Consider the following 20864-nt stretch of genomic DNA (forward strand, 5'->3'; position numbering starts at 1 on the left):
GGCTCTTCCTCCCTTATATATTGCTGCTCATGGCTCTTCCTCCCTTATATATTGCTGCTCATGGCTCTTCCTCCCTTATATATTGCTGCTCATGGCTCTTCCTCTCTTATATATTGCTGCTCATGGCTCTTCCTCCCTTATATATTGCTGCTCATTGCTCTTCCTCCCTTATATATTGCTGCTCATGGCTCTTCCTCCCTTATATATTGCTGCTCATGGCACTTCCTCCCTTATATATTGCTGCTCATGGCTCTTCCTCTCTTATATACTGCTGCTCATGGCTCCCCCCCCCCTCTCTTATATATTGCTGCTCATGGCTCCCCTCTCTTATATACTGCTGCTCATGGCTCCCCCCCCCCTCTCTTATATATTGCTGCTCTTGGCTCCCCCTCTCTTATATATTGCTGCTCATGGCTCTTCCTCTCTTATATACTGCTGCTCATGGCTCCCCCCCCCCTCTCTTATATATTGCTGCTCATGGCTCCCCTCTCTTATATACTGCTGCTCATGGCTCCCCCCCCCCCCCCTCTCTTATATATTGCTGCTCTTGGCTCCCCCTCTCTTATATATTGCTGCTCTTGGCTCCTCCTCTCTTATAGATTGCTGCTCATGGCTCCCCCTCTCTTATATATTGCTGCTCTTGGCTCTTCCTCCCTTATATATTGCTGCTCATGGCTCCCCCTCTCTTATATATTGCTGCTCTTGGCTCTTCTTCTGTTATATATTGCTGCTCATGGCTCCCCCTCTCTTATATATTGCTGCTCTTGGCTCTTCCTCCCTTATATATTGCTGCTCATGGCACTTCCTCCCTTATATATTGCTGCTCATGGCTCTTCCTCTCTTATATATTGCTGCTCATGGCTCCCCCTCTCTTATATACTGCTGCTCATGGCTCCCCCCCCCCCCTCTCTTATATATTGCTGCTCATGGCTCCCCCTCTCTTATATACTGCTGCTCATGGCTCCCCCTCTCTTATATATTGCTGCTCATGGCTCCCCCCCTCTCTTATATATTGCTGCTCATGGCTCCTCCTCTGTTATATATTGCTGCTCTTGGCTCTTCCTCTGTTATATATTGCTGCTCTTGGCTCCCCCTCTCTTATATATTGCTGCTCATGGCTCCCCCTCTCTTATATATTGCTGCTCATGGCTCCCCCCCCCCTCTCTTATATATTGCTGCTCTTGGCTCCCCCTCTCTTATATACTGCTGCTCATGGCTCCCCCCCCCCTCTCTTATATATTGCTGCTCTTGGCTCTTCCTCTGTTATATATTGCTGCTCTTGGCTCTTCCTCTGTTATATATTGCTGCTCTTGGCTCTTCCTCTGTTATATATTGCTGCTCTTGGCTCTTCCTCTGTTATATATTGCTGCTCATGGCTCCCCCTCTCTTATATATTGCTGCTCAAGGCTCCCCCCCCCTCTCTTATATACTGCTGCTCATGGCACCCCCTCTGTTATATATTGCTGCTCATGGCACCCCCTCTGTTATATATTGCTGCTCATGGCTCCCCCTCTCTTATATTTCTTGTTTGCTCTTCATTGGGGGACACCTATACTGACTGGAATATGCTCTTGCCACTAGGAGGCGCTGACACTAGGAAAAAAAGTTGGCTCCTCCCTGGCAGGATATACCCGCCCACTGGAAGTGAGGTAATCAGTTTTTATCTAGTGTCAGTAGGAGGCAGACACAGGTCTGGGAGCCCCCCATCCCTGGTCTTTTTTATTATTTTCTAGTAAGGGCTGTTTAGTTTTTTATCTCCTTTTTTTGTTTCCCTTTTTCAGTTGGGGGTCCAGGAGCATGGCGCTACCTATTCCCCCATATGCGACAAAGGGGCATGGAACATAAGAGTATGGGCCGTCAGCCCCTTATCGCCAATGGCCAGTGCCTGGAGGTCGTACCCTGGGACTGGGTCCCCCACTTGCCCCTGCTCACCCGCTATCTTAGACTGGTATGATGCAGCGTGGCCATAAGCTGGTTGAAGACTTCAGGGTGAGTATAAGAAGATGGAGCCATGGGTGAGAATTTACTACAACCCCCCTTCCCCCTCTCCCTCTTGCTCATCCATTGGTCCCCTTCCTCTCATGTGCCCAGCTCCTCAGCCACCATTACACGTGGCTGTGCTTGGCCGGACCCCTCATGGCCTCTGGCGCCATTCTGGAGGGTACAGTCCAGTGAACCTTCCCTCCCCCCTCTTCAGGCCACGCATTTCTAGCCCACATGCATTGCGGCCATGCACAGTGCCCTGGCCACGTTATCTTCACTACCGGCCTGAGACTCTATGCTGCTGCCAGTTTGTCTCTGGGGCAGCGGGTCTCCGGTCCCACGTAGCTGTCCGCCTTTTCAGTGCTGGCGCACCAGCCCGCTTACTCCTATCTGCTGCGGCCAGGCGCAATGTCCTGGGCGCATTCTTATAGACTGATCGGAGACTTACAGCTGCAGGCAGCGGGTCTCCAGTCCAAGGCTTACTCCATCCTTGCTGCCAGGCACAGTGTCCTGGCCGCATTCTTTATGGGCTGACCGGAGACCTACATCTGCAGGCAGCGGGTCTCAGGTCTCACGTGGCCCCTTCCTTTAATGGCCCCCCCCATGCTTCTCCTAGTCTGAGGCCGGCTCCGGGGTGCTGTGTTCTTCCCGCGCGCCTACCCTTCTCAGCGGGCTGCACTGTCTGTAAATGTTTAAAAAAAAAATTTGAAAAATTTCACCACTGGTCACTCAACCATTTGATGGTGTTTGGCGCCCTCCTGTGGCCATCAATTGTATTGCGCCCTGGATTTTTCATTGCTTCTTGACCTCTCCCTTGTGGCAACCAAGCGCTATTACAGCCTTGGCCTGTCACATCTGTTTTTATCAGTCTATTATCTGCAGGGTTCTTAGTCAGGGAACATATGCGCACCGACGTGGCGGGTTACTGCCAGGTATTTCTCGATCTCTTGGAAACTGTCAGAGATATATTCCGTGTCTACCACTGAGTGTCATGCCCACAACCGAATTCTAGTCCCTCCCTACAGAGGCAAGACACTGGTCGGGTGCCCTTGCAAGAGTATTTTTTTTTGTTTGTGTTCCTGGCGGATGCTAAGGTCTCTCTATCAAGCCGGTCACCCATCATGGAGGGGGGGGGGGGGGGGGGGTTCTGCTCTGTCATACAATATGATTCCCTCCTCTACAGGCTGCCACATCTGCGGCTAGGGCTCTGGATTCCCCCGTCTAGTACGACATCCCTGTGTTAGCATGGATTGGTCCTGATGTCGATATGTCTGACAGTAATCTCGCCCGTCACTCATCTCTCAGCTCCCGCGGCTGGCACTCCGGTACCCCACTGCTGATGCAAGGTGTCCGATGGAGTGACCCGTTGTCTACTATGGACCCATACCAGTAAGCCAGACAGTGGTCTGCGTGGTCTCCTCAGCCGCCTGTCACTCATCACACAGCTGATGTATTTGCGGTGTGTGGTGCCATTTGGAGCTGGGGTTTGGGCGTCTCCTGCAGGTTCCATGGACTTTCACAGAAAGAGCAGAAGCACTCTGTTCTAAGGGGCAACGTTGGTCTGCTAGGGGCATGGTTGTGACACCATGCTTCCGGCTTTTGAATGTCTGTGTTTTTTTTTTGCGTCTGCAGTCTTGGTACCCCTCTACAATCGTCTGGTAACCACGTCTGTGTCCCTACATATGCCAGGCCACTCTGCACGTGTAGAGTCCACTTTCCCTTTTTCTCTGTGGGGTGTGCCTTGGCCTTCCCCTGATCTTGTTTCCACAGGTTTAGGAGGTCAAACTCCTCTGCTCTGGCATGGGGCATGATGGGGCGGCACAGTGGGTTCAGCCCCCCCTCCATGCCTCCAGGTATCTGTCCTGGGTTCCTTTGCAGAGTGGTTCAGGTGCCGACTCTGTTGCCTTAGGCAATGACCAGAATGGCTCCGTTGATGCCCTTCTGGTCCAGGGTTACACCACCTTGAGGTGTTCCTCTCAATGCTTTGGGTGTGTGATCTTCTTCCTTCCATTCGTAGTCAGGACTTAAATTAGCTCCTCCATTCCTTGAAATGTTGTTGCAGGGTTCCTGGGGACTACGTCCACCTATTCATTTGCCCCCTTACATTCTGGCGGCATTTCACTTCTCCTATAGTGCCTGGCGCACTTAGATCATCCCCCTTCCCCAGGGGTTATGGGGATCATGGAGCTTAGCATGGTCTTGGTCTGGGTTTCATAGCGACCACCCCTTGTTTTCCTCTCCTCTATATAGGTGGGGTCCCTGGCTGGGCTTTGTTTTACCCTCCTCTATATAGGTGGGGTACCTGGCTGGGCTTTGTTTTCCCCTCCTCTATATAGGTGGGGTCCCTGGCTGGGCCTTGTTTTCCCCTCCTCTATATAGGTGGGGTACCTGGCTGGGCCTTGTTTTCCCTTCCTCTATATAGGTGGGGTCCCTGGCTGGGCTTTGTTTTCCCCTCCTCTATATAGGTGGGGTACCTGGCTGGGCCTTGTTTTCCCCTCCTCTATATAGGTGGGGTACCTGGCTGGGCCTTGTTTTCCCTTCCTCTATATAGGTGGGGTACCTGGCTGGGCCTTGTTTTCCCTTCCTCTATATAGGTGGGGTCCCTGGCTGGGCTTTGTTTTCCCCTCCTCTATATAGGTGGGGTACCTGGCTGGGCTTTGTTTTCCCCTCCTCTATATAGGTGGGGTCCCTGGCTGGGCTTTGTTTTCCCCTCCTCTATATAGGTGGGGTACCTGGCTGGGCTTTGTTTTCCCCTCCTCTATATAGGTGGGGTCCCTGGCTGGGCTTTGTTTTCCCCTCCTCTATATAGGTGGGGTACCTGGCTGGGCTTTGTTTTCCCCTCCTCTATATAGGTGGGGTCCCTGGCTGGGCTTTGTTTTCCCTTCCTCTATATAGGTGGGGTACCTGGCTGGGCTTTGTTTTCCCCTCCTCTATATAGGTGGGGTCCCTGGCTGGGCTTTGTTTTCCCCTCCTCTATATAGGTGGGGTACCTGGCTGGGCCTTGTTTTCCCCTCCTCTATATAGGTGGGGTACCTGGCTGGGCCTTGTTTTCCCTTCCTCTATATAGGTGGGGTACCTGGCTGGGCCTTGTTTTCCCTTCCTCTATATAGGTGGGGTCCCTGGCTGGGCCTTGTTTTCCCTTCCTCTATATAGGTGGGGTCCCTGGCTGGGCTTTGTTTTCCCCTTCTCTATATAGGTGGGGTACCTGGCTGGGCCTTGTTTTCCCTTCCTCTATATAGGTGGGGTCCCTGGCTGGGCTTTGTTTTCCCCTCCTCTATATAGGTGGGGTACCTGGCTGGGCCTTGTTTTCCCCTCCTCTATATAGGTGGGGTACCTGGCTGGGCCTTGTTTTCCCTTCCTCTATATAGGTGGGGTCCCTGGCTGGGCTTTGTTTTCCCCTCCTCTATATAGGTGGGGTACCTGGCTGGGCCTTGTTTTCCCCTCCTCTATATAGGTGGGGTACCTGGCTGGGCCTTGTTTTCCCTTCCTCTATATAGGTGGGGTCCCTGGCTGGGCTTTGTTTTCCCCTTCTCTATATAGGTGGGGTACCTGGCTGGGCCTTATGTTTTGCTGAGAGCAGTCAGCTGAGCTGCGCACTTTTGCAGCCTGGCTCTCTTCCTGGTCCTTGGTTATCTACTGCTGCATATACAGACTTGGCACTGTCCTCTGTTGGAGGAGTTTATGCGATCATGTATGGCTCGGCGACAGCTGGTCTAGCACAGTCTGTTGTTTGGGTCCTGCCATTGCTCTCCTCCTCCCTCGGTGAAATCTCCCTGGAGGGGTTTGTTCCTCCTTCCTTGTCGGTGTAGGTTGCGTTGCACGGACACTACAGTCTTCTGGATTAACCTTCCCTTTTGTTTCCCCCTCTGTTCCCGTCCTGACGGGATGTTGCTTCGGTCCACTCGGACCCCTGGGGTTCATGTCTGGTTAGTCTTCGTGTTTTGGACACTATTCTAGTATGTTGTGGCGTACCTTCTTTTCTAGGTCGGCTCTTCTGGTTCTTTGGGCTTTAGTGATGGTGGTGGTCTCGGGCAGGTTAGCTCTCCTGCCCAGACTTCTCTGCGGTCCCGTTTGTGGGGCGGTCTTCCTGAACCGCACTTCTTCTTGTCTAGACGTAGAATTTTGTCACCCGGAGCGTTTCGTGGACGTAGGGTTTACTTCCTCTACAGGTGTACATCTCCCAGGTGACCCGGGTACCTCCAGTTCCCATGTTGGACGCTCCGGTGTTCCGGGTTGCCCCGTTTCAAGGCATTCTACATCTTTTTTGGCCTTATTCTTTCCTTCTCCACCTTCATGGGTCAATGTACTCCCAGGGCGTGGGCGTTCCGGTGATCCGGACTACTCTACTTGAGCTTATTCAACTCCCAAGTGCTCGCGGCGGGCCCCTGAGATGGAGGTTTTTGGTCTGCAGCTGTTCTGGTCATCGATTTTCTGCACCAGGCCTCTCCACAGCCAGTCTCCATCCTTCTTTCTTTTTAACAGTTTTTTTCTGATCTCCACCTGTGTACTCACCTTTTGCTCAGGCGTACGCTGCTCTCAATGGTGTTTTTTCCGCCAGGGGTTCTCTTGTTTGTACCCTTTTCCATTTTTGTTTCCAGCCAGGCTAGCCCTCTGTCTGGTTCTGTGTTCCTTGGAGTTGTTTCCTACCTCTTCCCGAGATGGACCCAGCCCATCTGGCTTCCTAGTTGACCTTTTCTTGTCTCTCTTTCTGGACCGTAGCTTTGGTGTCTCTACATAGGACGGTCTCTTCCTTGGTATCCTAGTCCTTCTCCGTGAACGGGGGTTCTCCCGAGAGCTCAGTTTGTGGGCCTCGGTTGTCTCTGCCCGGGATCTCGTCCGCAGGCCTTACGGTTGAGGGGGTTTGGTCTCTGGACTGGTTCCCCTTTTGCTGTTGGTTGTTTTTTCCCTCCCTTGGGGACTGCTATAGTTCGTCCCATCAGTATAGGTGTCCCCCAATGAAGAGTGACCGAGAAAAGGAGATTTTGTACTCAACATAAAATCTTTCTCATGGCCTTCGTTGGGGGACACCGCACCCACCCCTTCGGACATATTTCTTGATTGGCTTCTCCTACTACTTTGTGACAAAACTGATGACCTCTCCTCCAGTGGGCGGGTAGATCCTGCCATGGAGGAGCCGACTTTTATTTCCAGCGCCTCCTAGTGGCAGGAGCATATACCCATCAGTTTTGGTGTCCCCCAATGAAGGCTCCGAGAAAGAGATTTTACAGGGAGTACAAAAAAAAAATCTCCTTTATTGCTGCTCATGGCCTTCTCTCTCATGTAGACTGTTTGTTGTGACCCCCTTAGACTGCTCGTTCCCCTTCCTCACAGACTGCTCAGGCTGCCCTCATTACTTCCTCCTCTTGCTCAGCTGTGTTCTAGCTACAGCTCAAGGACCTTTACTGACATCATCAAAGGTCCCTAAGTTTATAATGCTGATGGGCTCTGTGTAACGCTGAAAGTTGTAGTCCGCCGGTGTGCGGTGTGTACCACTGCTTGCCAGAACCGTGCGATGCGTGCAGCTCCCCCACCTCGCTGTAAGCTCCAGACGTCCTTCTCTCCTGCCCTGTCGCATGCTGTCCCATATTCTAGCGAGTGCATGGCCCACCTCCTTTAGAGGCAATGCACATTCCACAGGCAGGCACCACCTATATAACTCTGATCCACCCAATCTCTGGTGCCTGAGCAATAGTCTAGTCTCCCAAGTGAAGGTGTCTATCTGTCCTTCTGGTCCATGTTCTAGACTGAGCCTCTGTGCTTTGCGAATTCTTCAGTGTATGACCCGGACTGTCGACCATGCCTAAACTTTTATCTAGTCTGCACCACCTGGCTGCATCTGAGCTTCTCAGCTCTACTGTCCTATGGACTCAGTTAAGCTACAACACCAACTCCGCTCTGCTACATTGTGCTATGCTACTACAGTGTCGGCTTGCCCCTGTGTAACATTGTGTTTTCAGTCACTGTATCTCAGGCTGATGTGTGATACTGTGTGCTGAGATGCTGTATCTAAGCCATCCAATTGGTTAGTTGGTGTATCTAAGGCAGTGTTTCCCAACCGGTGTGCCTACGGCTTTTGCAAAACTAAAACTTCCAGCATGCCCGGACAGCCAAGGCTGTAGCTAAGCCTATTGTGTGATACAATGTGTTTAGCCAGTTTAATGAAACTTCTGTATGATGTGTATTTGTATCTCAGCCTCTCGGATACGGACGCCACATGTTGTGAAGTTATTTGTGGTGCAGCTCGTGACTTTGTCCTTTTATACAGTTTGTATCAGGAAGCTTATGGGCGCCCATAAAATAAGTTATTTGTGACGTTTATTGCTTCACTTCTGTATCTCAGCGCGACGCCCGGATCAGGGCACCGAGACAAACATGCGGTTTGGAAAAAATCCCAATGTGAGATGAATCCAAATGTTCTGGGTTCTAGGAATGTGAAGTTATAAGAACAAAATCTTCTGTATTATCATCGGAATTAGACTGAGCGCAACCGTCTGAGGGAGGAAACAAAGACGTAACCATGATCATTAAAGGGGCACCGAGCCCAAAATCCAGAAAAGTGAGGGGTAGAACACTATGGTCTGATAATGGCTGATAACAGAGAGCAGTAGAATGTATTCACAGCAAGTGTAGATACTTGACTAGGAAATGTATCTAATCCATGTGATGTATCTTTACTAGAACAATGACCTGTTATGGACGGATTATCACCAGAAGCTTGTGGACCAGGCCCTGCTAACAATGGACACCTATCTGGGCCAGTTCCCTGACATCAAGGTAAGAAGCTGATGTGTATCCGATGTGTATCCGAGTCATATGCTTATGTATCCACATTCATGAGAAAGAGAACACGTGGTCACCACACTCCTCCTCCTCCTCTTCCTTTCTTTTTCCTCTTCCTCCTCTTCCTCTTCCTTTCTTTTTCCTCCTCCTCCTCCTCTTCCTTTCTTTTTCCTCTTCCTCCTCCTTCTCCTCCTCTTCCTTTCTTTTTCCTCCTCCTCCTCCTCTTCCTTTCTGTTTCCTCCTCCTCTTCCTTTCTTTTTCCTCTTCCTCCTCTTCCTCCTCCTCCTCCTATTCCTTTCTTTTTCCTACTCCTCCTACTCCTCCTCCTCTTCCTTTCTTTTTCCTCCTCCTCTTCCTTTCTTTTTACTCCTCCTCCTCTTCCTTTCTTTTTCCTCCTCCTCTTCCTTTCTTTTTCCTCCTCTTCCTCTTCCTTTCTTTTTCCTCCTCTTCCTCTTCCTTTCTTTTTCCTCCCCATCCTCTTCCTTTCTTTTTCCTCCCCATCCTCCTCCTCTTCCTTTCTTTTTCCTCCCCATCCTCTTCCTTTCTTTTTCCTCCTCTTCCTTTCTTTTTCCTCCTCCTTCTCTTCCTCCTCCTCCTCCTCTTCCTTTCTTTTTCCTCCTCCTCCTCTTCCATTCTTTTACCTCTTCCTCCTCCTCTTCCATTCTTTTTCCTACTCCTCTTCCTCCTCCTCTTCCTCCTCCTCTTCCTCCTCCTCTTCCTCCTCCTCTTCCTCCTCCTCTTCCTCCTCCTCTTCCTTTCTTTTTCCTCCTCCTCCTCTTCCTTTCTTTTTCCTCCTCCTCCTCTTCCTTTCTTTTTCCTCTTCCTCCTCTTCCTTTCCTTTTTCCTCCTCCTCCTCCTCCTCCTCTTCCTCCTCCTCCTCCTCCTCCTCCTCCTCCTCCTCCTCCTCCTCTTCCCGTATGTGTGTGTGTATATGTGTATATATATATGTGTATATATATATTGTTTCTGATACAATTTCTCTTTTCCCTTTATTTCAGTCGCGCATTGCAAAACGAGGGAGGAAACTCGTAGATTTTGACAGTGCAAGACATCACTTTGAATCTCTACAAAACGCAAAGAAAAAGGATGATACAAAGATCGCCAAGGTAACGTCCTGATCTTGCTGTGGTACACGGATATGGCGGTATAGGGTGGTATGGCCGTATCCCATAGCAACCATTCAGACGCACCACATTAATACACCGGAGCCTCTGATTGGCTGATCTGGACTCGCGGCTCCGGATTGTCTGATATCAGAATACAGAATAGGAAGCGAGGAGTTTGTGATGCTCTCATTATTATCAGATGGAGCTGTAATGTATAATGTATAGATATAAATTCTTCATATACTGATCCTGAGCTGCATCATGTGTGATACTCCATCCTTCCAGAGCTGCGCTCTCCATTCTTTTTGTCGTGTTGCTCTTGGCTCTAGATTTTGAGGAAGTTTCATCTTCCTGAAGGCACCGCAGCATTATGGTGTCTGTGTGTGCAGCATTATGGTGTCTGTGCAGCATTATGGTGTCTGTGTGTGCAGCATTATGGTGTCTGTGTGTGCAGCATTATGGTGTCTGTGTGTGCAGCATTATGGTGTCTGTGTGTGCAGCATTATGGTGTCTGTGTGTGCAGCATTATGGTGTCTGTGTGTGCAGCATTATGGTGTCTGTGTGTGCAGCATTATGGTGTCTGTGTGTGCAGCATTATGGTGTCTGTGTGTGTGTGCAGCATTATGGTGTCTGTGTGTGTGTGCAGCATTATGGTGTCTGTGTGTGTGTGCAGCATTATGGTGTCTGTGTGTGTGTGCAGCATTATGGTGTCTGTGTGCAGCATTATGGTGTCTGTGTGTGCAGCATTATGGTGTCTGTGTGTGCAGCATTATGGTGTCTGTGTGTGCAGCATTATGGTGTCTGTGTGTGCAGCATTATGGTGTCTGTGCAGCATTATGGTGTCTGTGCAGCATTATGGTGTCTGTGCAGCATTATGGTGTCTGTGCAGCATTATGGTGTCTGTGTGTGCAGCATTATGGTGTCTGTGTGTGCAGCATTATGGTGTCTGTGTGTGCAGCATTATGGTGTCTGTGTGTGCAGCATTATGGTGTCTGTGTGTGCAGCATTATGGTGTCTGTGTGTGCAGCATTATGGTGTCTGTGTGTGCAGCATTATGGTGTCTGTGTGTGCAGCATTATGGTGTATGTGTGTGCAGCATTACGGTGTCTGTCTGTCTGTGCAGCATTATGGTGTCTGTGCAGCATTATGGTGTCTGTGCAGCATTATGGTGTCTGTGCAGCATTATGGTGTCTGTGCAGCATTATGGTGTCTGTGTGTGTGCAGCATTATGGTGTCTGTGTGTGCAGCATTATGGTGTCTGTGCAGCATTACGGTGTCTGTCTGTCTGTGCAGCATTACGTGTCTGTCTGTCTGTGCAGCATTACGGTGTCTGTCTGTGTGTGCAGCATTACGGTGTCTGTCTGTCTGTGCAGCATTACGGTGTCTGTGCAGCATTACGGTGTCTGTCTGTGCGTGCAGCATTATGGTGTATGTGTGTGTGTGCAGCCTTACGGTGTCTGTCTGTGCGTGCAGCATTATGGTGTGCGTGCAGCATTATGGTGTGCGTGCAGCATTATGGTGTGCGTGCAGCATTATGGTGTGCGTGCAGCATTATGGTGTGCGTGCAGCATTATGGTGTGCGTGCAGCATTATGGTGTCTGTGCAGCATTATGGTGTCTGTGCAGCATTATGGTGTCTGTGCAGCATTATGGTGTCTGTGCAGCATTATGGTGTCTGTGCAGCATTATGGTGTCTGTGCAGCATTATGGTGTCTGTGCAGCATTATGGTGTCTGTGCAGCATTATGGTGTCTGTCTGTGCAGCATTATGGTGTATGTGTGTGTGCAGCATTACGGTGCCTGTCTGTGCGTGCAGCATTAGGGTGCCTGTCTGTGCGTGCAGCATTAGGGTGTCTGTACGGTGTCTGTCTGTGCAGCATTACGGTGTCTGTCTGTGCGTGCAGCATTAGGGTGCCTGTCTGTGCGTGCAGCATTAGGGTGTCTGTACGGTGTCTGTCTGTGCAGCATTACGGTGTCTGTCTGTGCGTGCAGCATTAGGGTGCCTGTCTGTGCGTGCAGCATTAGGGTGTCTGTACGGTGTCTGTCTGTGTGTACAGCATTACGGTGTCTGTGTGTACAGCATTACGGTGTCTGTGTGTACAGCATTACGGTGTCTGTGTGTGCAGCATTACGGTGTCTGTGTGTGCAGCATTATGGTGTCTGTGTGTGCAGCATTATGGTGTCTGTGCAGCATTATGGTGTCTGTGTGTGCAGCATTATGGTGTCTGTGCAGCATTATGGTGTCTGTGCAGCATTATGGTGTCTGTGCAGCATTATGGTGTCTGTGCAGCATTATGGTGTCTGTGCAGCATTATGGTGTCTGTGCAGCATTATGGTGTCTGTGTGTGCAGCATTATGGTGTCTGTGTGTGCAGCATTATGGTGTCTGTGCAGCATTACGGTGTCTGTCTGTCTGTGCAGCATTACGTGTCTGTCTGTGTGTGCAGCATTACGGTGTCTGTCTGTCTGTGCAGCATTACGTGTCTGTCTGTGTGTGCAGCATTACGGTGTCTGTGCAGCATTACGGTGTCTGTCTGTGCGTGCAGCATTATGGTGTATGTGTGTGTGTGCAGCCTTACGGTGTCTGTCTGTGAGTGCAGCATTATGGTGTCTGTGCAGCATTATGGTGTCTGTGCAGCATTATGGTGTCTATCTGTGCAGCATTACGGTGTCTGTGTGTGTAGCATTACGGTGTCTGTGTGTGCAGCATTATGGTGTGTGTGCAGCATTATGGTGTCTGTGCAGCATTATGGTGTCTGTGCAGCATTATGGTGTCTGTGTGTGCAGCATTATGGTGTCTGTGTGTGCAGCATTATGGTGTCTGTGTGTGCAGCATTATGGTGTCTGTGCAGCATTACGGTGTCTGTCTGTCTGTGCAGCATTACGGTGTCTGTCTGTGTGTGCAGCATTACGGTGTCTGTCTGTCTGTGCAGCATTACGGTGTCTGTCTGTCTGTGCAGCATTACGGTGTCTGTGCAGCATTACGGTGTCTGTCTGTGTGTGCAGCATTATGGTGTATGTGTGTGTGTGCAGCCTTACGGTGTCTGTCTGTGCGTGCAGCATTATGGTGTCTGTGCAGCATTATGGTGTCTGTCTGTGCAGCATTATGGTGTATGTGTGTGTGCAGCATTACGGTGCCTGTCTGTGCGTGCAGCATTAGGGTGTCTGTCTGTGCGTGCAGCATTAGGGTGCCTGTCTGTGCGTGCAGCATTAGGGTGTCTGTACGGTGTCTGTCTGTGTGTACAGCATTAAGGTGTCTGTCTGTGCAGCATTACGGTGTCTGTCTGTGCGTGCAGCATTAGGGTGTCTGTCTGTGCGTGCAGCATTAGGGTGCCTGTCTGTGCGTGCAGCATTAGGGTGTCTGTACGGTGTCTGTCTGTGTGTACAGCATTACGGTGTCTGTGTGTACAGCATTACGGTGTCTGTGTGTGCAGCATTACGGTGTCTGTGTGTGCAGCATTACGGTGTCTGTGTGTGCAGCATTACGGTGTCTGTGTGTGCAGCATTACGGTGTCTGTGTGTGCAGCATTACGGTGTCTGTGTGTGCAGCATTACGGTGTCTGTGTGTGCAGCATTACGGTGTCTGTGTGTGCAGCATTACGGTGTCTGTGTGTGCAGCATTACGGTGTCTGTGTGTGCAGCATTACGGTGTCTGTGTGTGCAGCATTACGGTGTCTGTGTGTGCAGCATTACGGTGTCTGTGTGTGCAGCATTACGGTGTCTGTGTGTGCAGCATTACGGTGTCTGTGTGTGCAGCATTACGGTGTCTGTCTGTCTGTCTGTGCAGCATTACGGTGTCTGCCTGTCTGTGCAGCATTACGGTGTCTGCCTGTCTGTGCAGCATTACGGTGTCTGTCTGTCTGTGCAGCATTACGGTGTCTGTCTGTCTGTGCAGCATTACGGTGTCTGTCTGTCTGTGCAGCATTACGGTGTCTGTCTGTCTGTGCAGCATTACGGTGTCTGTGTGTGCAGCATTATGGCGTATGTGTGTGTGTGCAGCATTATGGTGTCTGTGTGTGCAGCATTATGGTGTCTGTCTGTGTGTGCAGCATTATGGTGTGTGTGTGTGCAGCATTACGGTGTCTGTCTGTGTGTGCAGCATTATGGTGTGTGTGTGCAGCATTACGGTGTCTGTCTGTCTGTGCAGCATTACGGTGTCTGTCTGTGAAGCATTATGGTGTGTGTGTGTGTGTGCAGCATTACGGTGTCTGTCTGTGCAGCATTATGGTGTGTGTGTGTGTGTGTGTGTGTGCAGCATTATGGTGTGTGTGTGTGTGTGTGCAGCATTATGGTGTGTGTGTGTGCAGCATTATGGTGTGTGTGTGTGCAGCATTACGGTGTCCGTCTGTCTGTGCAGCATTACGGTGTCCGTCTGTCTGTGCAGCATTACGGTGTCTGTCTGTCTGTGCAGCATTACGGTGTCTGTGTGTGTGTGCAGCATTATGGCGTATGTGTGTGTGTGCAGCATTATGGTGTCTGTGTGCAGCATTATGGTGTCTGTCTGTGTGTGCAGCATTATGGTGTGTGTGTGTGCAGCATTACGGTGTCTGTCTGTGTGTGCAGCATTATGGTGTGTGTGTGCAGCATTACGGTGTCTGTCTGTCTGTGCAGCATTACGGTGTCTGTCTGTCTGTGCAGCATTATGGTGTGTGTGTGTGTGTGCAGCATTATGGTGTGTGTGTGTGTGTGTGTGCAGCATTATGGTGTGTGTGTGTGCAGCATTATGGTGTGTGTGTGCAGCATTACGGTGTCTGTCTGTCTGTGCAGCATTACGGTGTCCGTTTGTCTGTGCAGCATTACGGTGTCTGTCTGTGAAGCATTATGGTGTGTGTGTGTGTGTGTGTGCAGCATTATGGTGTGTGTGTGTGTGTGTGCAGCATTATGGTGTGTGTGTGTGTGTGCAGCATTACGGTGTCTGTCTGTGCAGCATGACGGTGTCTGTCTGTGCAGCATTATGGTGTGTGTGTGTGTGCAGCATTATGGTGTGTGTGTGTGTGTGTGCAGCATTATGGTGTGTGTGTGTGTGTGTGTGCAGCATTATGGTGTGTGTGTGTGTGTGTGTGCAGCATTATGGTGTGTGTGTGCAGCATTATGGTGTGTGTGTGTGTGCAGCATTATGGTGTGTGTGTGTGTGTGTGTGTGTGTGCAGCATTACGGTGTCTGTCTGTGCTATCAGGACCTGGTCACTTCCAGCAGAATTAGGAATGCAGCTCTGGAGTGTGAGATGTCGCTCAGGATCCTCAGGATTTGCTCTGTCTTTCGCATGAGAATTAACACTGATTTGATGTGATGAAAACCATAAGCAGTCGGTAATGTCCTGAAGTTGTGACTAATCGCTGTCGTTGTTCTCCGCAGTTCTGATTGCGTCTGCGCCAATGGTGTCTTTCTGTGTGGGATGTAATCTCTTCTCTCTTAGCATGCCGCACAGGATGGCGTAACCCTCACACAGTGTCCGTACTGAAGTCTCTGTCTCTTTCTGTCTCTTTCTCTGTTAACGCTTGCAGCCCGTGTCATTGCTTGAGAAAGCCGCACCGCAGTGGTGCCAGGGGAAAATCCAGGCACATCTGGTTGCCCAGACTAACCTACTCCGAAACCAGGTGACTCCCTGGAAAACCTTAACCCCGCATGTGCCGCCGCCGTGTGCCTCCGGAGCTGCGCTCAGTCTCAGTATAGCTGCTAATAATGTAACATCACTTCTAGGAAGATTCAGCTGCTAACCCACTGTATCTAAGCCCATTACGTGTGATACTGCATGCTGAACTGCCATATGGAAGCCTTTCATGTGGGATACTATCTGCTGAGCTAGTGTATCCAAGTCCATCATGTGATACTGTCTGCTCAGCAACTGTATCTCAGCTAATATTGTGAGCTGCTGTATCTAAGCCCATCATGTGTGATGCTGTGTACTGAGTTGCTGTATCTATAAGCCCATTGTGTGATACTGTCTGCTCAGCAACTGTATCTCAGCTAATATTGTGTGATGCTGTGGGCTGAGCTGCAGTATCTAAGCCCATCGTGTGATACTGTCTGCTCAGCAACTGTATCTCAGCTAATATTGTGTGATGCTGTGGGCTGAGCTGCTGTATCTAAGCCTATCGTGTGATACTGTCTGCTCAGCAACTGTATCTCAGCTAATATTGTGTCATGCTGTGTGCTGAGCTGCTGTATCTAAGCCCATCATGTGTGAAGCTGTGTACTGAGTAGCTGTATCTAAGCCCATCGTGTGATACTGTCTGCTGAACTGATGTATCTAATCCACTCGTGTGATACTGTCTGCTGAAACAATGTATCTAAGCATATCACATGTGTCAAATATCTATTCAGCTGCTTTATCAGATGAGCAGGTGTATCTAAGTCTCTGTAGTGTGATACTGTCTGTAGAGCCACTGTATTCAAACCTTTCCTGTGAAATGTTGTCTGATTTGCTAGTGTATGTCAGTGTTTTCCATCCAGCGTGCCTCCAGCTGTTGCAAAACTACAACTCCCAGCATGCCCGGACAGCCAACGGCTGTCCGGGCATGCTGGGAGTTGTAGTTTTGCAACAGCTGGAGGCACACTGGTTGGGAAAGACTGGTGTATGAAATGTCATTGTATCTAAGCCCATTACAATGGAAAGAAATCAAATGGTTTTCCATCAAAATTTTGGGAAAAACCAAACTTGAAATGTAGATTTCCCTAAGTGATGATGCGGCTGGTGACTGAGCTCAGGTCCTGCACTCGGATTGTAGAGGAATGTCACATGAGCAGCGTACATACCTGATAGGAGTCGTAGTCCTCAGAATGACCCCTCACTACCTTGGGTCCGGGCCCCGTACACTTTGTAGAATTCCTTCACGTCTCCAGTTGTTTCCTCTTACAGTAGGTTCTGTAACAAAAGGCTCGGAACTTCTCTAAATTTATGGCTGTTTTCAAAATCTCTGCTACATGTCATTGAATTGGAGCCTTCATTAGGTCACACAGCAGAGCTCTGGTAACTGTAATAAGCCACTGACCTTTATGAGCATCACATGACTGGGGCAGAGCCTCCTTCTCTATGTATAACCAATGGGGGCTTCTAGTCAATGACAGCAAGCAGAAATCTTACCAACAACCAGTAATTAAATAGAAAGCTTCAGAACTTCTCATTATACATTATATGATCGTTATTATCTGGGATCTGTTAATTTCATAGATATTACCTCAAAACGAAAGAGTCGCAGCGCTCGCCATGGAGGTCAATGTAAAATCTTTATTGTGGTTTCTTTAAAATCCAAACGAAGAGTTAATTCATCCTGTCAATACTTCCTCCGGCCTCGAAGGAGAGTGCGAACCATCGAGCGGATGTGACTGTACTGCCCCCCTGCTCCTCAGCGCCCCCTGCTGTGTCCACGCCACTGCCCCCCTGCTGTGTCCACGCCGCTGCCCCCCTGCTGTGTCCACGCCGCTGCCCCCCTGCTGTATCCACGCCGCTGCCCCCCTGCTGTATCCACGCCGCTGCCCCCCTGCTGTATCCACGCCGCTGCCCCCTGCTGTATCCACGCCGCTGCCCCCCTGCTCCTCAGCGCCCCCTGCTGTATCCACGCCGCTGCCCCCCTGCTCCTCAGCCCCCCCTGCTGTATCCACGCCGCTGCCCCCCCTGCTGTATCCACGCCGCTGCCCCCCCTGCTGTATCCACGCCGCTGCCCCCCTGCTGTATCCATGCCGCTGCCCCCCTGCTCCTCAGCGCCCCCTGCTGTATCCACGCCGCTGCCCCCTGCTGTATCCATGCCGCTGCCCCCCTGCTGTATCCATGCCGCTGCCCCCCTGCTCCTCAGCGCCCCCTGCTGTATCCACGCCGCTGCCCCCTGCTGTATCCACGCCGCTGCCCCCCATGCTGTATCCACGCCGCTGCCCCCCTGCTGTACCCACGCCGCTGCCCCCCTGCTCCTCAGCTCCCCCCACTGTAGTTACATCGCTTTTGTTGCATTCGTACTTGGTGCGGATTTTAAAGAAACCACAATAAAGAAGATTTTACATAAACCTCCATGATGAGCGCTGTGAGACTCCTTTTCTTTTTGAAGGCAAACAAGGTGAAAGCCAGCTCACCCCGCCCCAGACAGTAGAGCGCGGATCCAGGCGCTGGACGGCACCAGCCAATAAGGAAATGAAAGAGATCGGATCCAGCTCAATGCAGGTAAAATCAGGTTTAATCCATAGGACAAGGAAGGAACAAGTAACGCGTTTCAAGCGCTATAAGCGCTCTTAGTCATATGACTAAGAGCGCTTATAGCGCTTGAAACGCGTTACTTGTTCCTCCCTTGTCCTATGGATTAAACCTGATTTTACCTGCATTGAGCTGGATCCAATCTCTTTCATTTCCTCCTTTTCTTTTTGTCACAATATTGGTCTTTATTTAGCCTTATTCTCCTGTCGCTACTTATTGCAGTACAATAGACACTGCAGTGCCTCGCCATTTTATTTCTGCGCTGCTCTGGGGTCCTATCTGGGAGTGCGCTGCTCTAGTGACATTCCTGGTAGTTGAATCTGTGGTGTTCAGTAGAGTCATCTAGATTGTGTCTTGTGTGTTTTTATATTCTATTTTTATGTCACTGGGATCATATACATTGGATCCTCCTGGGTCTCTGGGATCGTATACATTGGATCCTCCTGTGTCTCTGGGATCATATACATTGGATCCTCCTGTGTCTCTGGGATCATATACATTGGATCCTCTTGTGTCTCTGGGATCGTATACATTGGATCCTCCTGTGTCTCTGGGATCGTATACATTGGATCCTCTTGTGTCTGGGATCATATACATTGGATCCTGTGTCTCTGGGATCATATACATTGGATCCTCCTGTGTCTCTGGGATCATATACATTGGATCCTCCTGTGTCTCTGGGATCATATACATTGGATCCTCTTGTGTCTCTGGGATCGTATACATTGGATCCTCTTGTGTCTCTGGGATCGTATACATTGGATCCTCTTGTGTCTGGGATCATATACATTGGATCCTGTGTCTCTGGGATCATATACATTGGATCCTGTGTCTCTGGGATCATATACATTGGATCCTCTTGTGTCTCTGGGATCGTATACATTGGATCCTCTTGTGTCTCTGGGATCGTATACATTGGATCCTGTGTCTCTGGGATCATATACATTGGATCCTGGGTCTCTGGGATCATATACATTGGATCCTCCTCTGTCTCTGGGATCATATACATTGGATCCTGGGTCTCTGGGATCATATACATTGGATCCTCTTGTGTCTCTGGGATCATATACATTGTATCCTGGGTCTCTGGGATCGTATACATTGGATCCTCCTGTGTCTCTGGGATCATATACATTGGATCCTCCTGTGTCTCTGGGATCGTATACATTGGATCCTCCTGTGTCTCTGGGATCGTATACATTGGATCCTCCTGTGTCTCTGGGATCGTATACATTGGATCCTCCTGTGTCTCTGGGATCGTATACATTGGATCCTCCTGTGTCTCTGGGATCGTATACATTGGATCCTCCTGTGTCTCTGGGATCGTATACATTGGATCCTCCTGTGTCTCTGGGATCGTATACATTGGATCCTCCTGTGTCTCTGGGATCGTATACATTGGATCCTCCTGTGTCTCTGGGATCGTATACATTGGATCCTCCTGTGTCTCTGGGATCGTATACATTGGATCCTCTTGTGTCTCTGGGATCATATACATTGGATCCTCTTGTGTCTCTGGGATCGTATACATTGGATCCTCTTGTGTCTCTGGGATCATATACATTGGATCCTGTGTCTCTGGGATCATATACATGGATCCTCTTGTGTCTCTGGGATCATATACATTGGATCCTCTTGTGTCTCTGGGATCGTATACATTGGATCCTCCTGTGTCTCTGGGATCGTATACATTGGATCCTCCTGTGTCTCTGGGATCATATACATTGGATCCTCCTGTGTCTCTGGGATCATATACATTGGATCCTGTGTCTCTGGGATCATATACATTGGATCCTCCTGTGTCTCTGGGATCATATACATTGGATCCTCCTGTGTCTCTGGGATCATATACATTGGATCCTGTGTCTCTGGGATCATATACATTGGATCCTGGGTCTCTGGGATCATATACATTGGATCCTCCTCTGTCTCTGGGATCATATACATTGGATCCTGGGTCTCTGGGATCATATACATTGGATCCTCTTGTGTCTCTGGGATCATATACATTGTATCCTGGGTCTCTGGGATCGTATACATTGGATCCTCCTGTGTCTCTGGGATCATATACATTGGATCCTCTTGTGTCTCTGGGATCGTATACATTGGATCCTCTTGTGTCTCTGGGATCGTATACATTGGATCCTCCTGTGTCTCTGGGATCATATACATTGGATCCTCTTGTGTCTCTGGGATCATATACATTGGATCCTCTTGTGTCTCTGGGATCGTATACATTGGATCCTCCTGTGTCTCTGGGATCGTATACATTGGATCCTCCTGTGTCTCTGGGATCATATACATTGGATCCTCCTGTGTCTCTGGGATCATATACATTGGATCCTGTGTCTCTGGGATCATATACATTGGATCCTCCTGTGTCTCTGGGATCATATACATTGGATCCTGTGTCTCTGGGATCGTATACATTGGATCCTCCTGTGTCTCTGGGATCGTATACATTGGATCCTCCTGTGTCTCTGGGATCATATACATTGGATCCTGTGTCTCTGGGATCATATACATTGGATCCTGTGTCTCTGGGATCATATACATTGGATCCTCCTGTGTCTCTGGGATCGTATACATTGGATCCTCCTGTGTCTCTGGGATCATATACATTGGATCCTCTTGTGTCTCTGGGATCATATACATTGGATCCTCTTGTGTCTCTGGGATCGTATACATTGGATCCTCCTGTGTCTCTGGGATCGTATACATTGGATCCTCCTGTGTCTCTGGGATCATATACATTGGATCCTCCTGTGTCTCTGGGATCATATACATTGGATCCTGTGTCTCTGGGATCATATACA

General features: G+C 49.8%; 1 protein-coding gene across 8 annotated transcripts in view; it reads left to right on the plus strand.

Annotated features, from left to right (window-relative positions):
* Positions 1-20864, plus strand: part of BIN1 (bridging integrator 1) — a 138674-nt gene that overhangs the window by 83850 nt on the left and 33960 nt on the right. For 7 of the 8 annotated variants that reach the window (XM_056533352.1, XM_056533357.1, XM_056533358.1 and 4 more), the window contains 3 exons: positions 8662-8757; positions 9762-9869; positions 15371-15463. In XM_056533352.1, coding sequence (XP_056389327.1) covers positions 8662-8757; positions 9762-9869; positions 15371-15463 — 297 coding nt within the window. The remainder of the gene's footprint in view (positions 1-8661; positions 8758-9761; positions 9870-15370; positions 15464-20864) is intronic. The other variant, XM_056533353.1, reaches the window with a different exon arrangement.

This window comes from Hyla sarda, chromosome 8 (genome assembly GCF_029499605.1).
Source record: "Hyla sarda isolate aHylSar1 chromosome 8, aHylSar1.hap1, whole genome shotgun sequence".
Classification (NCBI taxonomy): Eukaryota; Metazoa; Chordata; class Amphibia; order Anura; family Hylidae; genus Hyla; species Hyla sarda.